The sequence below is a fragment of the Eubalaena glacialis genome, chromosome 17 (assembly GCF_028564815.1).
Source record: "Eubalaena glacialis isolate mEubGla1 chromosome 17, mEubGla1.1.hap2.+ XY, whole genome shotgun sequence".
Lineage (NCBI taxonomy): Eukaryota > Metazoa > Chordata > Mammalia > Artiodactyla > Balaenidae > Eubalaena > Eubalaena glacialis.
The window spans coordinates 57,456,426-57,480,902 of NC_083732.1; the positions used below are offsets into that span (position 1 = coordinate 57,456,426).

General features: G+C 37.9%; 1 protein-coding gene and 1 pseudogene across 1 annotated transcript in view; one reads left to right on the forward strand and one right to left on the reverse strand.

Moving 5' to 3' along the window:
- The window catches only part of LOC133077432 (large ribosomal subunit protein uL11-like), a 33,740-nt pseudogene extending 31,353 nt beyond the window's left edge, over positions 1–2,387 (reverse strand).
- The window catches only part of ZFPM2 (zinc finger protein, FOG family member 2), a 467,855-nt gene that overhangs the window by 437,779 nt on the left and 5,599 nt on the right, over positions 1–24,477 (forward strand). Inside the window, exon 6 of the mRNA XM_061171416.1 lies at positions 21,193–21,399. Within this exon, the coding sequence (XP_061027399.1) occupies positions 21,193–21,399 (207 nt within the window). The remainder of the gene's footprint in view (positions 1–21,192; positions 21,400–24,477) is intronic.

Below are 24,477 nucleotides of genomic sequence, written 5' to 3' on the forward strand. Positions count from 1 at the left end.
ACTGCACATTTGAATTACACCCCCATCATCAAGGCTCCCTCCCAAAGGGATAAGGATCTTTTGTTGAAGCTGACAATTATGAGAGCTTTTCTGTGTTTGTTAAACTGATGACTTGTGTTCTCTTTAACTAGTTGAGGGGCTGCAGAGCAAAGAGCTTTGCAGTGAGACAGCTTCGGTTCTAGTCCCATAATTTAGAATCTCTATAAATGTGAATTATTCAACTCTTTAAACCTTTATCTCAATGAATATAATGATACCACTCACCTCAGTAAGTTATCTGGAGAAAAAAATGAGATGTCATAGTAAGGGTTTAACAACTACTAACGCATCAAGTTATGAGCTACATGTTAATCCTACAGCAGTTCTATACTGGAAGACAAGTTACTCTCATGTGAAAAACAAAACACACACACACATTGGCAGTGTGACCTTTGACACGCCACCTAACTCCTTGGAGCTCTATTCTCTTCATCTCTAACAGGAGGTCTAGAAGCCCTCCATGTTTCCTACCAGTCATAAATATTTACAACCTTATGAGCAACATTCAAGGAAAACGTGGTCATTTATGAAGCACATATTACTTTGTGCTGAGCTAGGTTTAGCTACTCATGCAATTCAAGATAAAAATCAGGATCTATCATGAGTTTATTTCAGCCACGCTTTTCCTTTGATTCACTCTCTGATCCCCCCCCCAGGTCCCTTCTTGGCTTCACTGACCACTTCCTGGCCCTCGTATAACTTCCCACTATGGGATACTTCAGAGAGTCAGATAAATGACTCTCTGATGTATGATAAATAGAAGAATGATAAATTCTTCTCTAGAGTAAGAATTCTATCTTTTTCTTCTCTCTTTGCCTTCCCTCTCCTCTCCTCTTTCTTTGGGAGGTCAGAGAAGGGGGGGGATCCATGTTTCTGACTCAATTACCATTTTCCTTATGTCAGAACTTTGTTGGTTCTCAAAGACTAAAATCCAAAAATGAGTCTCAGTCTTGAGCTCTTATTTTTATACTGTATCTCCTTTGCCTGTCTTTTCCTCTTATCACTACTTATAAAACATTACCACAGTGTGTCCTTAGCCTGACCCTCCCTCTGTTGAAATCCTTTTAAAGCCTTAATTATATCCTGTCTTGACGTTTTCAGTTCCTTCTTCAGCAATCTTCCACTCCCTAAAATTTTGGCTATACTGAACACTTCAACTAGATCATTCTGTGGGACCCTTTGTGTACAGGAAAAAAATGTCATAACTTCAACAATTTATCTCCTTCTTTTACTTTCATTTTTAATAGAGATATAAAGAAAGATAACTTAATCTACTGTACCTTCCTTACTTGTATTAAGAAAAATTTATTGAAAAAAACGGTTGATTCCCTTTTTTTCTCCCCAAATTCCACCTTCATTTTCTGTTTCCCTTTTTCTTTATATTTTAATTTTTATCAGGCTGTAGGTAGAAGAGGTAGAAGGTTGATCTTTTAACTATCCTTAATCTAGTAAGTTTAGAGCTGAAAGAGTGGTTCATGAAAATATTGGAAAGAATTACATCAGGGATTTGCAGAATTCTAACAGATTTCCTTTAGTCATCTTCTAGGTGCCCGTAACAGTGCTTCCCTCCCAAGTGCCCTATAACAGTTTCCTTGTGATACGGAATTGACTTTGCGGGACAGTTCTTTGCAGAGAGATGAGCCATGCAGACGATGCACTGTTGCACCACCCAGAGAGTAGGTCTTCAAACTTACAAATACTTACAAAAAAACAAGAGGAAGAAGATGATATTGGGTATTGACCTCAAAGAAGGTAGGTGAACACAAACTAGAGCCATGGGACTTTCTGCTCAAAAATATATGTCCAACTCCTATTAAAATGGCAGCTCATGTCCAAGGATCTCTCTGTTCTTGTGAGTGAAAATGAGATCACATAGTAACTGTTTAAGAAATGTTAAACAATAAGCCATAGTTTCAGTTAGGCTTTTCAGTTCATAACTAGACCATAGAGGATACTTTATTACCTAAAGTTAACCTAAGTTAACTTTTCCATTCTCCTGAATGATATCTGAATGATATCTTGGCTACTCTAAACTATTAAACCAAAAAGCCCCATTTAGAAATTCAAGACCAAACGCAATTGTAAAGCAAAAGCAATCAAAAGAACATTTAAAAAAAAAAAACCCCACTCAGATGATAAGGAAGGTGTGACTCAGAGACATAGGTAGCTGTGGTGAATTGAAGTGAATACCACTCAGGTCAGAAAGTCAGTGGTAAAGCAACACCCGTCTCCATGCCCTTCATCTCAGAACCCGTTTCCAGATCACTCTCGGACTCAGTGCTTTGCTTACTCCCAGCCTCCCTGTAATGCAAACGATCAAGAGTGAAATGTATTTCTTACCTGGGCATCGGTAAACAAAGCGAAATATTTTGATGTAACAGTTGTGACATCATCCAAATCCATTTTTCTGATGAACTTCTTGATGAGCGGCACTTTTGAGTGTAATATTCTGCAGTTCTCTCTGCACTAAACCGCACCCTGATTTCAGTGCGCGACGTGTGGTGTCATACATGAGGACAGCCTCCGTGAAGAGGAGCCCTCCACTGCCTCCTCCTTGTTCTCTTTTTTCTTTTACTTGAGACTCATACCTAAAGGTGACCGATGAAATGTGATATAAAACATGAATATCTTTTACCAAATCCTGTCACAACAGAGTCCAACAAAGAAGGTTCAGTGAAACACTGAGAATCAAGACTTTTATTCGTAAAGGCACTGATAACAGTACATTTTTCTATAGCCGAATGACACTAGTTTGAGGATATTTGCATCTCTTTGGGGATAAAGACAATGTATTTTATTATTAATCTTACTGAAAACAATTGATACACTCTTGAACATAGCATTGACCCTTTTGTGCAAATTAATGCACAGTAAAATTTATCATTCCAAGCTGTACAATAAAAATGGAACAGAAGGCCATACAGTCTTAGAAAAATCATTTGGCTCTGGTTTTATCATCACACGAGCAAAAATTTGAGATTTTGCAGCTCATTCCCCTAAGATCACCCACTCATCTGCAACAGCCTTGGCAGGAGGCCACCCTGCCTTCCACACTGCCCTTCCTAACTCGACTGTCAAGGGCCGACCTTGAAAGATGGATTTTCAAAGCCCTGGGCAGAGCCACAACTCCCTTTCTATTTGTAGAGTTACAGTGAAGTGTAGCCCCATTTCATCCTTTGAAATTATATGATGTGCTATTATGTTGACAGAGCTCGTTCTTAATTTCTTTGTTTTATTAATGCTAATATAATTTGTAAGAAATGATAAATGTTCTTCAATGGTAATAAGATTATATGGGAGCTAGATTGTACATATTCTAAAAATACATGTTTTAAGTAGTAACAGATCTTACAAGTGATGGTGGGATGCAACATGATGTTTATTATGAAAACACAATAAACCCACTGAGTTTCAAACCCACCCAGTGGATTTCAAACCCACTCTCCACTCAGTTTAATGGGACTTTGCCTAGAAATTCAACAGTTGAAACCTTTAGAGTTTAAGCCTCAGTGTTAAGCAGCTCTACGATTGGGACTCTGATCCAGGACTTCCACTTAAGAATGACAAGGACTGAGAATATCGTATGACCATGGGTACCTTTGCCATATGCAAGGCCAAATTAAAATCAAGTGAAGAAAAGCACTCATTGACAGAATGATAGTAAGATGTAGGAGAAGGTGAGTGTAGAAGGATTTATGAGGACACTTAGGTAAAATACCTTACACTTTTTGTCACTAGAGGGAACGAAATACTGCTAGTTATTACTGCTAGTAATGGTGAGTGGGAAATAACTAAGACTTAAAGTTTGAAAGTTCAGAGCAAAGTTTTCTCCTAATTGGAGGAGGAGAAGGCAGGCAAGAGGAAGGGAGAAAAAAAGCATAAGGACATCATTTCAGACAGATATTCTACAGGGTTATTTAGTTTTTTGGGGGTTTTTTTCCCCCTGGGTTATTTAGTTTTACACGTATAATCACCTTTACCATTCAAAGCTGTTTTTTTTTTTTTCTTTCTTAGGGCAAACACGTAATTCCCCATAACATTCAGAGGCAATATATGTGTCTCAGTAATCAGCAAACAGCTATTCAAAGAGTTTTATTATAGGACTTTAAAACATCCATGATGCAGATTATAAACCCGTTCAAAAATAAGTCCTTCACGTACTTCATTTTAGAAAGTGAGGTGCTAATAAAGCACAGTAATGACAGTTGTCTTCTTTTAAGCAGGAAATTCATTTGGTGAGTTTACATTATACTTCAGGAACACAGATTCTTTTCCTGTTTCGTCGGGGAAGGTTACAACTTTATGCTTTGTTATCACGACACAGACACGCGAGTTGAATTCAGTGCCATTTAGATGAGCATCAGACAGCCTATAAATTACCACAAAGTTGTTTATTCAATTAACAGAAATCTTTGGAGATTATAAAGCTTGTTATATCAACTTCACATTTAGGATAAAATAGAATTAAATAAATAAAGGCTATCTTTTCTCCTGGCGGGGCTCTTAGAATGCACCGAGCGCCATCTGCTGGTAATTAGTTTTTCAAGATTATTTTCTTACCAAAACTTCAGCGCAAATGAAGACCAGGTACACATACATCAAAATAGAGATACGTGAAGAAAATCAAAGTGTATCCATGCACTATAAATAACCCTCATTTCACATGAAAGCGTTCTATTATAGTCTGTCATATAATAATTCTAAAATTTGCCTTAGGATAGAGATCCAGCAACACTTCAAGTAAGAAATAAGCTGAGTTTCCATATTTTAGAATAGACCGTCATGAAAGTTTTAGACCTAGAAGCAATAACCATTAAGGTTTTCTGTATTCATGTAAATCATGACATGAACATATCCATCTGGTGCAAAAAAAATTAAAAACTTTAAAAACAAGAAAATAAAACACCATAGTACCACTTCATTCTGTATATTTGGAAGCAGTTAATGAACATAAAAGCTTAATCTTAGTCATCTTTAACATTAAATTATAAGTTAAATTATGTTATAGCGTCTTTGTTAATTTTATAAGACATTATAAATCAACATACTTAAACACGTTCACTCTTACTCCGTATCTTATTAATTTAAAAAAAAATCTGTGACCAAAGAATCTAAATATCTTGATAAAAGCCTCAAAGATAGGATAAGAAGGAAATATAGTACTTCTAGAAAGAATTCTACTTCACACAGTGTTTTTGAAGATTTTTGTGTTAAAACCTATGTCAGATCTTTGTTCTGATACTTGATGTCTCTGAAATTCAAGGAACATAGAAACATGCACTTTTGCCTGCATTTCAGGTCTTCCATAACCCATGCAGAGAAGTAGACCCACTGTTCCCCATTAACTTTGTCTCCAGACCAGGCACAATGAGACCCAGGTGCATGAGTGTCCATTTCCACCATTCCTATGGAAACAATTATTAGTTCTGTTACATTTAACAGTAGATTGTAAAGAAAGATAATTACCTACAGGAAAGCTCTTAGAAAAATGAAATTAAAATGTAAACATTATTTTAAATTATGTTATAATAAGAAAATCTGACAGAAATTGTTATCCCCAGAATTTGAACCTTAATAACAGGAATTGGTCATTGTACGTCATAATACATAGCCTATCAGTAGACTTATTGAGCTCTTACGGAGGAATAACATGTTCTCTATAAAGGAAAAATTTTTTAAAAAAGAACATCCTCTGGGCAGCAAAAGGATATGAAAAAGCATAGTGTGTATGTGTATGTGCATGTGTGTGTGTAATTTTAAAATATCAACATGAGGGCAGTTTGTGTGTGTGTTGAAGACCATGTTTTTTTTTAATAAATAATATATTTTTGAAGAGAAAGTTAGAGTAACCATACTTTGAGAAAGCATGGAATGATGTTAGCCGTTCGGAGAGAGGTTTCCAGAAAAACACAGTGTGAAGGAATTTAACCCCTTTTCCTAGTTTCTTCCTTCCATGGATGCATCTGGTCAGCACCTGAGGGACAGGATTTCTTCTAAGAACAAGGAGTTTTTGACCATTCAAACCCACTGTTATGGAAACCCATCTTCTGGGAGGAGACTTCAGGCAGAGCATCCCTAAGTGCTTGTGGCACTAGATCATGGAAGCCCTCCATCTGTGGTGCAGACAGAGGACCACAGATGCAGAGCCCCCCGCCAGCTCCTTGGCACTTCTGCCCCTTCATCTACCTGGCCTTGCAGGGGCCTGTCAGCCCTGCAACACCCCTTCAGAGGAGTCTATACTTTTAAACTGACTCCCTGGAGAAGTGTAATGAGCCTCCTGGAATTAAAAAAATAAATAAATAAAGCAAAACAAAGAAGTGTAATGGAAATGGACAAGCTGAAAAAGGAATAGAGAGGTTCACTCCCAGGCTGGTGCTTCGGGGGCTTTCATCAGGAAACTGCGATGGATATTGCAGAGAGCCGTGGAAAGAGGAAAGAAAGAAATTAAAAACAGCCTCCTGTGATGAACTTGTATAATTTATTCCTCTGCAAAGCAGTAGGCACAATGTTTCATTTTCTTTCCCCTCCGCTCTTCTTTTCCCCCTCCACCTAATTTCTGAGCATTCCCAGGCTAGGCAAGCATGAAAATTAAGCATACCCAACACAGGAGTCATAATGAAAGTGTGGAACGCGCTCAGGTTATTCATAAACTTGCACGTTGTGTATTTTGGTGGAGATTTCCTCCCTTCTGCTCCTGATTGCTGATGAAGAATGGTGTTTTAATAGACAGATGGTAAAGACAATTACAGTTAGGGGCTCAGCTGGGAGTTACATCAGTTTATTGCAAATTATTAGTTGATAAATGCTTTTGTTTATAAGCAGAGTCTTAAGCAGCTTTGTAATCAGTTTATCAGCAGCAGGCGGAATCTTGACAGATCGCCTTTGGGGTGAAATGGCACCTCTGGGCTAGTCATTTAAAGTCATGATGGTCAGGCAGCCAGCCAGTCTGATGGGCTCCCTCACGGCACCATGGCAAGCTCCTGCAAAACCGGGGCACAGCCCACCTTAGACTAGGGCACAAACCCCACGGATGCTGAAGAGACTCCGTGAGCAAACGTTTTCCTGTTGAAATCCCATAAAAGCATCGTATCTATTTGCCTAAACCTTAGATAGGATACCTGAGTTTCATGACCTTCAACACATGAGTTCAGCAGATTTTCCAGGCAGTGCTGAATGCCTTCTTATTCACAGGGCAGAACTTGCTGCACCTACACTTCAGCAGACATCTGGAACTGAGCACGGGCACACTGTTTACTTTTCTGAAAGGAGCTTCACGTGCCTCTTAAACGGGAAAGGAAAGTATCTCAGCGGAGACATTTTTCTTACAGAAAAATGTATAAGTTCTGTGGGGAGAATACACACCATGAGCCCAAAGAACTGGTGGGGGTCGGTTACAGGTTTGGGCCTGGGAAGGCCCTCTGTGATAGGAGGGGAGTTTAGAAAACGCACTGGTTTAACCGGGCTGGCTTTGATTTCCTTGTCTATAAAATGGGATGATAGTATTTCCTGTTTGTCACACAGATAACTCCTTGGGATTAATGAGGGTATTCATGTTTCTTTAGTCTGAGTCCTGCTCAGACCAATGTTATCTGTTGAATTTATGCTAAATAATACAGCATATAATATTTAAAATGACAATTTACAGATGATGTTCTTAAGCTCGTTTACAAAATACTTGCCGAAAGAGGGTGCTTTCAATTTAGCATTTTTGCAATAAAGCATTATCAATATTTATTCGTTTTTTTGCACTGCCGTAAGGACATAGTTTAAAAACCTGAGATGTTCAAAGATACATCCTTGAAAAGATTCACTTGATCATAAGCCAATAAACAATTCATGTCTTTCTAATTTACTTTCACTCTAACAAAGTAAATTTTGAGCTTAATCAAAATAAAAATATTTACTATATTATATATATAAATAATCATATATAATAGCTCCTAAAATAGTCATTTTTGTTTGCACCTACTATTAATTTATATGTTTTTATTTCCTGTTTTGCAAGCAAAACTTATCAAGCTAATTGGAAACTAACTCCTGAAGTCAGAAGCCAGGTTTCATAGCTGGAATTAGATATTCCATATCCTCTAAAATATTGACATAATCCAGGAAAGTCTTTGGAAATATGACTCCAGCTGATAAATTTTAAATCACATGTAACATATGTGTAAAAGCAAAATCTTTCTTCTCTTAATCTCAGAAATATGGTTAAGTATGTCTATTCATTTATCTCTCTGACTTCTTTCTAATTCTATCTGAGTTTCTCAATTAAGATCCTAAAATCATCAGAATAGAGAAAATCTTATTTAAACTGACCACATGGTTCAGTAAAGTTTGTAATTTTAATGTTGGGTTGGCATAAGCCTACTTAAAAATATTTGGGAGAAAAGCAGAGTGTGGTGTTTTATTCTCACGTCAACATTCAGCACACAGTATTCAGTTCCCAATTTTCCAGTTCTTAAGCAATTAAATGTTCTGTTGACATCAGAGGAAAGGCTGCCTACAGAAGAGATGAAGAATGAAAAGCCTTGATATCTTAAATTGTAAACTGTGATTTAACATAAAGAGCATAAAAAGTTGCTTTTTTGTTTTCTGTAATCAAGTTAATGAAGGATGAATAGTGCATCCGGCAAGTAATTCTGCCATGCGTCCATCCCTCTTGACTGGAAAAGGCAAAGAATTTTTTTTTTTAAATCCATTCTCTTCTTTGGCCCAGAAACCAAAGGCACACTCTGAAGTTGCTGGTCAAGTCTGATTTTTTTCCTCCTTCTCCCAGGAACTGCTAAGATGTTCTATAAAAAGACGTCAGGAAAGCCAGCATGGGAAAGTTAAATGCCCCAAAACGCCCTGCATTGCCTATAAGTACAAATGAAAAATGTTAAAGATTATTTAAAAACAGGAAGGAACTTTTGTAAAATGCTTTTGATTTATTGCTGTGTATTGTGCAGATCTTTATCAATTATTCTCACTCTATTTTATTCAAAAACTGTTGTAAACTATGAGTTGGCATGTTGATGCATACGGAAAAAAAGCATTAATCAACTCTAAGTAAACAAGTGCAGAGATCTATCTAACAACTATGAAGTAGTTAATACATTTTTAAGAAATTTTATTCTAGAAAGGAGGTCTAAAAGAGTAGTGCTTAATTATCCGGACTCCTCTGTGCTGGGCTCCCTTTTGATTGTATTAATGAAGCAGCTGGCCCATTGTTTCCCTTTAATTCCTCTATTGTTTTAAGAATATGTCACAGCTCTTTATTCTTTTATCAGGTGCTGTGCAGGAGGATCCACACAATACCTCATATTCCTACTGTATTTGCCAATGCACAAAGAAACCTCCACAGCGGTTTGCAAAGAAGGGGCACACATAATTTATAAGTTCTGTTCCTTGCACTACTCCACTGTCAAGAATTTCAACAGTATTGGATTGGAATTCATTATAAAATTGCTATTAAACAATGCGGCTACATATAGATATATGTACTGTGTGAACATCCCCACCCTGAGATCTAGGTAGTAACACCTGCGATGTTGCAATGGGGCAATTATTTAGCTTTTAGGGAATTATTCTGCCCAATCCCTTCCCAGTTGTGAAGAAACTAAATTTCATAAGTGGGCATGATGTTGGATTTTCAAATTATTTAGGTAAAAAAAAAAAAGAAGTTAATGACAGAACAAGTAAGTATTCTTGTTTCCTCCAACTCCAGCAACAGTGTCTGTGTGTATAAGTGTGAGTGTGAGTGTGTGTGTGTGTGTGTGTGTGTGTGTTAAACAGCCCATTTATTCCCCCAGAGAACGGCTTTCATTTACCTCAGTGTGCCTAAGAGATATCATGGTTTACTCTATAGACCAATATGTAATCTTTATTAATTGAACTCTGATCAATTGACCATCTTCTTCTTGTATTTTACACAAGTGAAGGAAATAGGCTTTTAGATTAATGCAGAAATATCACTGTACATCTTAGGAAATCAAACCGCTGTAACAATTTAGTATATAACATTTTATGCCAAAGCTACTTAAAAATGCTTGTTCATTTATATGTAGTTAACTTTTCTCCAAATTTCCATGAAAATCACAAAAAAAAATCACCCATGGTAAAAAACTCAAAGATCTGATTCACATAGACTTTCTCTTTTTACACACATGGCTTTTTTCTTTGTTTTTCCCCTGTCAAATGTCTGTATTTTTAGAGGCTGTTTTCATTGATTTTTTCCCCCTAGTGTTCCCAGTCTAATAAAGAGAAATAAGACTTAATGACTTAATGCTGTGTAGTAAAAGTTACTAACTTCAGCTTTTAAAATATCCTTAGAAAAGCCATTAGAATAAATTAGTATTGAAAACCACCTATTTCCTTTTGTATTGTTAGGTGAGTGTGTATGGGTTTGGTTTTTTTTGTTTTTTTTTTTTTGAGCTTAAACTTTCAAACTGGTATCCCTGTCTATTCGCTTGAGGCTCCTTATCCTTGTACATACTGAGGCAGAGTAATACAAAATCTAAATGTGATTTAATTGGTTCAATTTGCTGTATATCTTTATGCTAAGCTTAGGTCTGTATCTTGATGAGCCCAGATGTAGTTGTGCTCAAGGTTTACAGCTTCACGTTGCTTGTATTTCCTTATTTTTACAAAGCAAGCATCTATCAATCACACAGATAAATTAGAAAGAAACATGTATAGATGTAACACAGGGAGAAGATTTTTCAGCGTGCTATGTAATTATTAACCTGATTTTTACCATTGTAAGGAAGCATGAATTGCAGATAGCATGGACGAAGTTAAATGCTTTTATACTGGATACATTTTGCTTATACAGAACTCTATAGGTATGGTCGAACAATATAATTGAAGCTTTGTCAGCTCTGTAACCTAGCAACAGATAATACTGTTAGGTTACTGAATTGCTCCTGGTTGACAAGTAGGGAGTATTTTTGTGTTTATCATGTTTGCTAATGATGGGATCCTTTCCAAAAGGCTTGTCTTAATCTTAATTAGAGTTTATCAGCAGAGGTCTGCATGACACTGTACAGACACTGATTTCATAAATAATAAAAAGTGCAAGTGAAAAATTTGGCAGGATGGTGAGATACTTAAGGCTACTGCTTCTAGTAAGGGGATCGTGAATTTCCAAAATATAATCAACTTTGAACTGTGACTTTATTCTTTATTATCAAAACTTGTAGTACACTTCACTGCAGTTTTGACAGCAATTATGAGAAAAATTTATAAGCTTCCTGTTAGGAACCATATCTGTTTGTACAAGAACTTTGATCATAAACATTACTTAGAACAGCAAGTACATGTTTTTTCAAGAATGTCAAGGTCTTCGTAATAATTACTTTCTATGGAACCTTGAATGTATTTGCCCTTTATGTGTGAAGGGAGTGGTGTGTGGGTGTGGAGCCTGGGGAGAGTGTGTTTGCAGCGCAAGAGGCAAAGAGAGAATCCTAAAATAACCTTTCCATTTGGTAGACTTGAGGAAGGTATCAGATAGCTGCTTCAGTGCCTGATGTCATTTGATAAAGACTTCATGCCCATGCAGTAGAAATGTGATTTTTTTTTTGCTCTGGTTTATACAATATGACCTTTCACAGTTTTTTGAAATGTTATTGCTCATTTCTAATAATAAGTTACACACCTTCAAAATAATAAAGAATTAAACATTGTAAAACCAAATACAATTCACAAATTTACTAAATTCCTAACTGGTTTATTCAGTTGAAGGATGATGCTAAGTCATTACATCCTTTACCCGCCTTTCTACACCTTTTCACTCACCATGCCCACATTCTTCAAATATTATTCAAAGCTATTTTCAGTTGTCATTTTCTGAGTTTCAGAGTGGACATCTCTCTACTGAATTGTTTGAACAAGTCTATGAAATATTTGATTATCAAAAGAGACCTTTCTGTTCATAGAGTTTCACTCTCTCTACCCTATACAAACTACAGATAGTTTACCCTTATGCCAATGATCCTTAACTCTAGAGGCATATGAAGCCTTTCGGGGAGCTTCTAAAAAATAGTGAAGCCCAAACTTCACTCCCAGTGATTTTGATTTGATTGATCCGGGGTAGGACCCAGAAACCAGCGTTGGCTAATAGCTCCCAGGTGTGGGCTTCCCTGGTGGCGCAGTGGTTAAGAATCCGCCTGCCAATGCAGGGAACCTGGGTTCGAGCCCTGGTCCGGGAAGATCCCACATGCCGCGGAGCAACTAAGCCCGTGCACTACAACTACTGAGCCTGTGCTCTAGAGCCTGCAAGCCACAACTACTGAGCCCGTACGCCTAGAGTCCGTGCTCCGCAACAAGAGAAGCCACCGCGATGAGAAGCCTGCTCGCCGCAACTACAGAAAGCTCGCTTGCAGCAACGAAGACCCAACACAGCCAAAAATAAAATTAATTAATTAAAAAAAAAAGGTCCCAGGTGAATCTACTGTGCAGTCATGGTTATAAAGAATTGTGATGCCCTTTTAGTGTCCAGCTAAACTTGGGCAAATGCTACATCCATATTTAATAGGTGTGGAACGTTTAGAATAGTACTTGGCACATAGTAAGTGCTTTCTAAGTGTAAGCTATTAGTCATGTTAGAAGATAACCTGGCATTACTTCCACACCACAAAGATTTACATTATTCTCCACATTGTGGCTATGCATTTTAAAGCTATGTCTTATCACTGTGTAAATCTTCTTAACACTGTTTCATAAAGTGAACCATACTGATGAAAGAAATCAAAGATGACACAAACAGATGGAGAGATATACCATGTTCTTGGATTGGAAGAATCAATATTGTAAAAATTATTATAGCAATCTACAGATTCAATGCAATCCCTATCAAATTATCAATGGCATTTTTCACAGAACTAGAACAAAAAATTTTACAGTTTGCAGGGAAACACAAAGGACCTTGAATAGCAAAAGCAATCTTGAGAAAAAAAACAGAGCTGGAGGAATTAGGCTTCTTGACTTCAGACTATACTACAGGGCTACAGACATCAAGACAGTATGGTACTGGCACAAAAACAGAAATATAGATCAGTGGAACAGGATAGAAAGGCCAGAGATAAACCCACGCACCTCTGGTCACCTAATCTATGAAAAAGGAGGCCAGAATATACAATGGAGCAAAGACAGCCTCTTCAATAAGTGGTGCTGGGAAAACTGGACAGCTACATGTCATTTCTGATTCAGAGAGATAGCAGTGCTAATTACTCAAACTGAGTAATCAAGGTAAGGTACCAAGGCAGTTACTTAGTGAACATCAGATGGCACTGTGACTTGGGACACCGGGTTTTTCATTCAGAATCTAGAGCCAAACTGCTTTGTTCAAATCCCATCTCCCATATCTCCTTCTCTTCCTCCAAGTCCACTCTAGCTGTGTGATCTTGAACAGTATATGTACACTTCCAGCTTCATGATCTCACAGTAAAACGGAACAAATAAAAACCACCTCACTGCTTTCTTGGGAGATATTAAGATAATGGATGCAAAGCACTTAGCACAGTGTCAGTGCAGAGCAGATAGTAGGTGCTTAATAAATCTGAGGTTATTCCTATTATTAGCACTTTGGTCATAGAAGCAAAACAGTTGCTTACAACTTGATGATAATAATCTAGTGGTATCTAGCCTAAGGTTATATGATGTAGGTAAAGCAGTTCTCCAAGATCACACTGTAACCAATAATCAAGTCAGGACTAGAACTAAAGTTTCTCACCCACAAGGCAAACTCTTTCTAGTTCATCTTTCCACTGAGGACAAATAAATTTTCAATGATTTGGGGTGCCAGCAATGCTTCATTATTAGTATATAATCCCTTAGACAAAGATCATTTGCTCTTGAATTACTGTGCGAAGAAATTCATTCATTCAAATGAAAATAGTTAATGTGGTCAAAGAAAGTAAACTCCATCTCAGCGGCAGCTTCATTCCTCTAAAATCTTAGTTTTCAAGTATTACTTTGTTAAAGTAACTTCGTTAGGAAAACTGAGAGAAGACCTCAACTGTTTTTTTTAAATCCATCTCATATGAAAAGCATTTAATAAAAGTTATATTCCTGTCCTTAGCTATAACTAAAAACTTGTACAAATATTCTAGTGAATGTTTTTTCGTGAAAAAAAATAGTACTCTCATTTTTTTCCAACTTTTTTTTTTTTTTTAAACTTATGATCTGGCTCTCTTTTTTTTTACTTATTTATTTATTTATTTATTTATTTATTTATGGCTGTGTTGGGTCTTCGTTTCTGTGCGAGGGCTTTCTCTAGTTGTGGCAAGTGGGGGCCACTCCTCATCGCGGTGCGCGGGCCTCTCACTATCGCGGCCTCTCTTGTTGTGGAGCACAGGCTCCAGGTGCGGAGGCTCAGCAATTGTGGCTCACGGGCCCAGTTGCTCCGCGGCATGTGGGATCCTCCCAGACCAGGGCTCGAACCCGCGTCCCCTGCATTGGCAGGCAGATTCTCAACCACTGCGCCACCAGGGAAGCCCCCAACTTTTTAATTGTGGTGCGTGAATATATATATATGTGTGTGTGTGTGTGTGTGTGTGTATATATATGTAACAAAATGTATTATCTTAACCATTTTTAAGTATACAGTTCAGTGGCATTAAGTACATTAACATTATTGTGCAACCATTACCACCATCCATCTCCAGAACTCTTTTCATCTTGCAAAACTGAAACTCTATACCCATTAAACAATAACTCCCCACTCCCCGCTGCCCTTAGCCCCTGGCAACCACCTTTCTACTTTCTGTCTCTGTGACTTTGAATACACTGAGTACTTCATATAAGTGGAATCATACAGTATTTGTCTTTTTGTGACTGGCTTATTTCACTTATAATAGGGTCCTCAAAGTTCATCTATGTGGTAGCATTGTCAGAATTTCCTTTCTTTTTAAGGCTGTAAAATATTCCATTATATATCTATATCTATCTATCTATCTATCTATCTATATATATATATATATACACACACACACATATATTCTATTGTGTATGTATATATACATATATATATTCCAGTGTGTGTGTGTGTGTGTGTGTGTGTGTGTGTATACACCACATTTTGCTTAGCCATCCTTCTCTCAGTGGACAGTTGGGTTTCTTCCATGTTTTAGGTGTTTTTAATAATGCTGCTCTGAACATGGGTGTGCAAATATCTCTTTGAGACTCTGCTTTCAATTCTTTTGAGGATATATCCAGAAGTGGAATTGCTGGATCATAGGTAATTCTATGTTTAATTTTTTGAGGAACCTTCATGCTGTTTTCCAGAGTGACACTACCATTTTATACTCTCACCAGCAGTGCACAAGGGTTCTAACTTCTCTACATCCTTGCCAGTCCTTGTTTTCTCGTGGTTTTGTTTGTTTGGGGTTTTGGGTTTGTTTTCTTTGTGTGTTTTTGGTTTTGGGGGGGTTGTTTGTTTTTTGATTTGTATTTTTTTTTTTTTTTTGATAGTAGTGCTCTCATTTTAAAGCCAAATGTAATACCCTGTGATTTGTTTCCATTGAATATGAGGTCAATCAGTGAAGACACCAAAAAAGCTAAATATCAACATGATTTATCATTTTCATGCACTCAGATTGCTTCTTAATCAAGATGAATACTACTACCTTCCATTGAATTGTAAATTAGAGTTGGCTGTGTTTACCCTAGCTCTAAAAACGGTAGGGTAAGAAATTGGGTCTCCTATCTCCTCAGCCCCATGTAGATTGCTAGAAACTGTATCTGTTTCTAACCGGTCAAGATCAGTATGTGATCCACAAATGATGCAGCCTTAATCATTTTTCCAAAATGAGTTAGCTCTCTCCAGTGAAGCATAGATACATGTGCTCATTGAATTTGTAGGTTTATGTTTTCTTTCTGGTGAGATTTCTTTTCTTCGACTTAGCAGGGCAGTGAGAAATGAGAAAAATAGCCCCAACCAGACCAAACCAAAAGGATAATGGTTAACAGTTATATAGCACTTACTATGGCAGGTGCTGTTCTTAAGCTTTCACACATATATTTGCTTATTTAATCCTCATGATAATACCATGAGCTCAATACTATTATCATCATCCCCATTTTCAAGGCTGAGGAAACTGATAGAATGCTTAGGTGATAAGTTCAAAGTCACACAGTTAGCAAGCGGCAGAGCCAAGATTTGCATCCCAGCAGTCTGGTGCCGGTGTACTTCCTCCAGATGGGATTACATCCTCACTAGCAGCCACATTTAGAATAATTTTTTTGAATCAGTATTTGAAACTATGTTATAATACTTGGGATATCTCTCCCTATAAATGACTCCCTCAAGTTGTATGTTCTAAATTCACATCAAAAGAACTCAGCCAAGCTGTCTCCAAGAACCAGTCCTTGACTTTTATGGCACCATTCTCTTGGTTCCCCTCTAACCTTTCCAAGTATATGTTTCCTATGTCTTCAAATGATTGCATCTCCTCTACCCACATCTTAAATGTTGAGATTCTCCAAGTTTCAATCTTTGTTCTTTCTCTTTTCATGCTGTAGTCTTCCTGCATTACCACATCAATGCAAGGAGCTTCCACAGCGATTTAGAATGTGTTGATGACTTCCGAAATATTTTTTTTTCTCCAGCCTTATTCTCCTCCAAGGTCCAACTGCCTCCTGGATACACCCACCAAAAAGCCTCTCAGGTACCTCAGACTCTACATTTTCAAAGCCAAATTCAGCACTCCCATGCATATACATACACATACATAAAACACACATGCACACTTGGGCTTTGGAGTTGGACAGACAGAAGTCTAAATCATGATTCCGCCAGTGATTCTTCTATGTGTATAGCTTTGGGCACGTTAGCTAACTTCTCCAAGACTCAATTTCCTCAACTCTTAAATGAGGAAACTGTCACCTCACAGAATGATTGATAGGATGAAAATAGATGAAATACATAAACCCCCTAGCCTATCAGGCCCAAAGAAATTATTCCTAATTAATACCAATTATCCGTTATTGTCTGTATAATACCGCTTGGTAATATACCAGCTTTACTGCCTTGTTAATGGAACTACCATCAGCTGGTTTTGCAAACCAGAAACCTCTGTGTCACTTTCAAGAGTTTCTTTTACCCATCTCAGGAAATCACCCCAGTCCTCTGTCAGCTATGTCTCTTGAATCTGGCCCTTTTCTCCCCTACAATTTACACTTCTCACAACTGAACTAGTACAACAGCCTCCTAATAGCCCTCGAGATAACATTTCCTACCCCTTCAGTTTACTCTCCTCAAGACCCTGAGATCTGTATTCTGGCAGGGGGTGGGGGGGAAGCTCCGATCATTCATTCACTCAAATAAATATATACCATCTCTCCACCATGAGCCAGACACAACTGTTTTTATGTTACATCAAAACTCTCACCCTGCTCTAAACTTTCTGTGGGAGGAAGCCCTGATTTGTAGTGCTTGACAGTTTCTGACAGCAAATTCTACAACTCTCACCATAGCTGATTTCAAGTTACCAACGTGACATCAACCAGCACACAGAATTCCTGACAACGGAACACTCTGCCCTGTGATCCAGAACAGGCTGGCTCCGGCACACCACTGCCCATAATCCACCTCTTTCTCCCTCAGACCCCAAGCTCCAGGTTTGCTGGCCTCCGAGGGCCAGGCAGGCTCTTCCATAATCCTGCACTCACACGTATGCTCCTCTGCCAGTAATGATGTACCTGCCAGGTCCTCCCTACACATACTTCTGCTATTTTACTTCTACTCTTCTTGAGTCAATAAAAATGTCACATTGGATGGCTTGCCTGACTCTCCCAAGAAGTCTCAGTTACTCACCCCTCTCACATTTCTTTAGTACTAGGGGATGGCACCACTGTGTGGTATTATAATTTGTCTGTTTATATGTGTGCATTCAGGTTGTATGTGAAGTTGTGCATGAAACCATAGCACGCAGCCTGGCACACAGTGGAGAGTTCAATGAATAGCTGATGAATGAACGACTTGAAAAACTAAATCCTAAGACAATTGGCTTCTTCATCAAACCTGCACAGTACATTTTCAGTCTAATTCAGCCTTTTAAAAGGATATGCTCTGCTGAAACTATAAAATGAGATAAAATGATAAAGATGATAAAATATGAAACATTACTGAGTACATCTGAAAACAGATACGTGTTACCACTGCCAGGCTGCTTAATAATGTAGAAAAATCATTTTTTGCTTACTTTATTATTTATTTATTTTAAAAAATTAATTTATTGATTGATTTATTTTTGGCTGCGTTGGGTCTTCGTTGCTGCGCGTGGGCTTTCTCTAGTTGCAGAGAGCGGAGGCTACTCTGTTGCGGTGCATGGGCTTCTCATTGCAGTGGCTTCTCTTGTTGCGGAGCACGGGCTCTAGGCACGCGGGCTTCAGCAATTGTGGCACATGGGCTCAGTAGTTGTGGGTCACGGGCCCTAGAGCGCAGGCTCAGTAGTTGTGGCATGTGGGCTTAGTTGTTCCATGGCATGTGGGATCTTCCCAGACCAGGGCTCAAACCCGTGTCCCCTGCATTGGCAGGCGGATTCTTAACCACTGTGTCACCAAAGAAGCCCTTTTTTTACTTACTTTAATTTGCACTTAATGTTTTGTGAATTTTATTTATTGATTGGATCTTTTTGGTTCAAAGTCTGAGCACAAGTATTCGGGGTCATCCTGTTGTTGAGCTCACTGCTGTGATAAAGATTAGCCGAGTGCTACCTTCTCTAAAATATCGATTTCTCCTGGGTACCAGAATTCAAAACTTTCCTTTTGTAAAACATAGCCATAGCTGGATTTACCAACAATGTAAGTTTATCAAAAATGGAAAACTATTACCAGTAATATAAGTTATTCAGTTCAACACTGAAATCCAGTGACTCTAAAAAAGCAGGCGAGAAACTAAACCTGAATTGCAGTGCCTGCCTCTGCCCTCCCCACCTCTCTATTACACAGACTCACTTAATAAACCGTGTCCCAGAGCAAAGATAAGGTGCAAATGATTACCTTGTCTACAGCTGTAAGTAGTTTGGATCTGTATGCACATCAGAGAAGGCCGAGCAGCCAAATGCAGAAGCCTTCCGGGGGAAGAAACGTCACCAGCAGAAATAACACCACTTAGCACTTTTCAATACTCATCAGATTCCACGATGATGCCGCTTAGCTTCTATATTTGTAAACGAGTCATCAATGCCAAGGTGAATCTGTTTTTCAACTTTGGGGAACTTGTATGCTTTCAGATATATTAAAGTGAAAGTGAAAAAAGGTTGTTTTCTAGTCTTTTAGTATATTTGTGTTTTCCTTGGAAACTTTCATGTAAATTTGAGGTCTGTAATTTTAGCTTTATTTTTTCACAAACATGTACTGTCACGGATGGTGTCTTGTTTGCTTACCTTTGAAATTTAATCAGCTGGTTTAATTAACTGTCCGAGGTTTCTCTAAAACGATGTCCTGAATCTTCCAGGCAACTCTGCCCTATCATATGCTGTTGTTATCTTTTCCACCAGCGTTTTACCACAAGTTGTTTAAAAACTATGATCTCTTTCAGGGTGGAAAAAAATGAAGTGCAGTTGAAAAGGCAGTTATGCTGAAAGATAAACAGAGCAATATTACTTATCAGAATGGGTACAATTTTTGCTTGCTTAATGAGTACAATATATAGCCTTGCTGTATATACACAATGAGGAAAAAAAGCTTTATAACATATCAAGTACGCCATATTACTTTAGGCATAACTGTACAGGATACATATCTAGGCCTGAGAGTGTAGATAACGAAATATAAGTGCTTTGCCTGTCTAAACATGTTAAATAAATGAGCATTCACTATCGCATTCCAATACATTAGAAGATGTACTTGCATAGTTAATTTTCTTTTTAATGCACCACACGTGATCATTTGAAGCACCAAGCCAGAGTCTATCTTAGTGTTTGAAGAGAGGGTTCTTTTCATTTAAACAAATCTTTATTTAAATAAGCCTTTCTGAAAAGGCTCTTTGGCATATCTCCTTTTCAGGAAGTTCAATCAGGGTAAAAGGAGATAAAGAAGCTGCATTATAAGAAATATTATATAAGTAAAGATCACTCAGTGCTCACCACCACCTCCCCCCCCCCCAAAAAATGGCAGCAGACTTATAAGGAGAGTAAAGCTAACTGAAATTTCACTTTAATTTTCTAAATTTTAGGAACTTTGTTTACTTGCTTTGTAGTTTTAGGTATCATTCATATATATATATACATACACACACACACACACACACATATATATATATATATATTCCCCAGTATCTGGGGAAAAGAGAGAAAAAGAAATAACTTCTTACTTCCATAAGGTACAGAAAGAGTACATAAAGAGTAACTTCAAAGCCTCACCTGAAATAAATTTTGTGGTTGTATCCCTACCATGCTTGTTCTTAGGCAGTATAACATGTAATAACGTGGTTAATGATTAAGTCAAGTGCTGGAAGGCAAACAGTTGACAAAACTCTCTACAGATTATGTCTATACTTGGTTCTTAGTCTTCTCCTACTGTTGGTCACTGAACAGTTCATTTGATGCAAGGAATACAATTTTCCACATAGGCAGGTATGAAAATTAATAAAGGGAAACAGCACAAAAATGGAGTAGGGAAGTCAGAAAGGGGAGCTGGCATGTACTACTTGACTTCAGTATAGATCCCAACAGGAAGAGATGCACTTGGCATCTCCATCAGGAAGTGACACTACTTAATACCTCTCAGCTGAAGGAAGAAAGCATTTCTCCTCGTCTGACAGCAGCTCAGCCAATGAGAGAATGTAACAACTCAGCCAATGAAAAGCCACTATATTTGGAACTTTCAATTTCCTCCAATGAGCTTTTTGTTTATAATGGCCCCACCCAACCTCCCCTTCTCTATAAGTTTCCTCTCTTTTGTTTCACCAGACTTTCACGTGGTTGACCATAGCTGCCTGTCCGGAATTGCAGTTCCTTGCTATTAAACTTGTGTCGCTGGTAAAATAACTGGCAGTTTTATTGTTTTAGGTTAACAAAGGGAAGAGGAGGACAGCCGTTGTCTTGATCAAACACTCCACCCCAGTAGAAACTGATGTGAAAAACATGAGAAGGTCCTATTGACATGAATCCAATGTACAGCAGGCTAGAGCATTCTATGTCAATTCTTTTTCTTTTTTCTTCTTAATAGGGGGTCAGCTTTGGTGCACGACTACGAAGGCCATCTCTGAGGGTGAAGAGCTAATTGCCTTTGTGGTGGATTTTGACTCAAGGCTACAAGCTGCCAGTCAGATGACTCTTACAGAAGGGATGTACCCGGCGCGCCTGCTGGACTCAATTCAGCTGCTCCCTCAGCAAGCTGCCATGGCTTCTATTTTGCCTACAGCTATTGTCAATAGTAAGTGCTGAGTGCAACAGCCCGGTACAATAGCTTTGTAGTGGTGATGGGTATTTATGGGAGAGAAAAAAATAATGTCTACTGACAGGCAACCAGGGACAGACTTTTTCTCCAGTGTTATGATTTTATTTTATATTCTCTCCAACTTTAAATGTGTGTGTGTGTGTGTGTGTGCGTGTGTTCGCTTCTCGTGGGAGTATAAAAATAATAACTTAAATTCATTCATTTCAGTTTGGATTCCTGAATGTCACACAGAAAAATCTGACATTCTAAGCTAAACAACATTCAAGACTATTTAGCTATAAGAGGTCCAACAGCTTTCATTGATGCTCCTATGGTAGAATAATTTTGGTATTAACAGCCATAGAGTTAAAACATAAAATAAGAAAAAGGACACAAAATCAAATTTGATTAGATACACTAATGAAGGGGAAATGTAGGCTGGGTAAATCAAGACATCAGCTAATGGAAAAAATAAAAAAATAAAGAGAAGAGAAAGAAAAATACTTACAATCTTAGAATACTTTATATGGAGAATTTTAAAATGTGCCCTGGCAAATATACCTTTGTGATTATAGTTTGTTAAAAGGACTATTGAACTTAGTTTGTATTTTCTTGAAATAAAATCAGTGATCTAGGAGTCCCAAGATCAGAATTCTGGACTCTGCTCTGCTTTTGTCTAGCTCTGTGAGAAAACGTGAGTACATCTTAAGAGGAGAATAGATTCTAAAGCCAGTGGCAAGTGAAACATTGCATTGAGTCAAAAATGTCCTTGAAAATCTCTGAGACTTTGAATGATGCAGAAGTCTAGAGACTACAATCATGTCTTGATATTATATACGTGTACATATATATACATATATATTCAACAGTAATTATGTTCTTGCTGTAACAGCATCCTTTAGAATGAAGAACTTCTCGGGTGTATCTGGAATTACTCTGCATCCAACCAGTGGATTCAGTGTACACAATCCAAGCTACAATTTTTGAATTTCCTTAATGTAAATGTAGTTATTTTGTTTACTGAATCTTTAGTTTGATTTGGATAGTGAGGAACTTGAAATAACATGGACCCAACTTGAAACTGAGGCAAAATGATTTTGTTACCACATATTCTAGGAGTATCTTATATTATTGTGACGTTCCAGTGTATGAATGTTAATTCTAATTATATTTGAAGGAATACTCTGTTTGCTTTCTATAGCAAGATAACTATTAATCCCAAATATATCACCATAGATGCATACAGGCTTTGTTCTCATTCTTAAATTAGTTAATCAGTTAAAGTCATCCTGAAAAATAAACCCTTTACTATACACTGGGCCCTCTGAAAAGTATAAATGTAACTAAAACTTGGGTGGGAGGGGCTAAATAATAAACAGTAGTAGTATATAATTTTGTGATTAAATTGTATTTTAAAATTCTGTATTGTACCTGCTGTCCTTACTTCTCATTCGCTAGAATTTGGTCCTTAATTTTCTCCTTCTCTCCTTCAACAGGATCTCCTGAGCCAACTCCTTCACTATCATGTATTCCACCACTCACTATACATTAACAGTTTATAAATCACAAGTCCAGCTGTTTCTGGCGAGTTTCAGACCTCTCTTGCCATCTTTGCAATGTTCCTCTCTCTTTCTCACAGAAATATCCACTCCCACATATCTAATGTGACCATATGCCCCAGTGTGCCTGGATTAATCCCAGTTTACAGTGTTATCTGCCATCCCTCTGATCAGAGGCACTACAAAAGTGCCAAGTTTGCACAATACAGTGTCAGATTTAGTCACTCTATATGTGCCCTAGCCTGAATTCATCATCCGTCTGTCTTCTATTCCCTGTAGAGATGAATGAAAACATCACTTAACACAGAAATGCTAACAAGAAGTCTAGGCACCAAGGAGAAACCTTACCTTCTGCTCTAACATCTAATTGCAAAATAGTGGTCATCACTTCCAGTCAGTTCTGCTTCCTCAATATAACTTTTCTTCTCTCTGTCCCCCTTCCATTGAGGCATTATGGAAGAGTGTTTACACCAGGGTTTTCCAAACCCAGTTCACCCAGTTGCATGATCATGGCAAGTTACTCAACCTCACATTCTTCACCTATTAATGAATGAGGGGAAAACACAGAGAAATTTTCCATGAATGAATACATGAGAAATACATATCATACATATTATAGCATGACTTAACAAATAGTACATGACTAGTAGCTACAACTTAAATTCTGTCATATTTCACTTAGATTACTGCAGTTGTCTCCTACCAGTCGTAAGTCTTCCTTCCAAATTCACTACCTTCAAAACTCAACTCCACTGTTAGGATTATATCATAGCTGATTCTGTCAGTCTATTGCTTGAAATGATTCAGTAATTTTCCATAATCATTGAGACAGAAATCTAAACTTAAAAAAGCTGACAGGGCCTTTGGTAGTCTGTCCCTGACTTCTACAACCTCATCTCTCCCAGCCCCTTGCCTGAGATTACAGAAGAGCCTCCCAGCCTCCACTCAGTCCCTCTCTCAGGCTCCCATAGCTGATCCCTTGATTAGGAGGACATAATCCTCTTCTCCACCTGACTAGCTTAATTTCATCCTTCACAACGCAGCTAAGGCATGTCATCATCTTCCCTCTAAATCCTTCTCTGACTTCATCCTCCCTCCAGTTCTCTCCCCAGCCTAGTGTCTCTTTTCCATGTCCGAAGCCCCCGTCAGACACCTCCATCACTGTGTGTGGTCATCACATTCTAATGTAATGAACTAACCACTTGTTAACCAGCCCCAGGAGACCTAAGCTCCTTAACAACAGCTGTTTGGGCTCTCATTTTGTTTTACACCCAACTCAGCATAGATCTGGCACTAAGGAGGTACTCTGTAATTAATTTATTAAATGGACCAATGATGTCAGGTGTTGGCATCAAGGCTAACTTTAGCAATGTGAATTGGTTTATCTGCTTGATTAAAAGATAACTTTAGTTATCTTTTAATCAAGCAGATAAACCAATTCACATTGCTATTTATAAATGCCTATTTTTCTAAACTATAAATACAATATAAACAATTTAGGATTAATCTCTTTTGC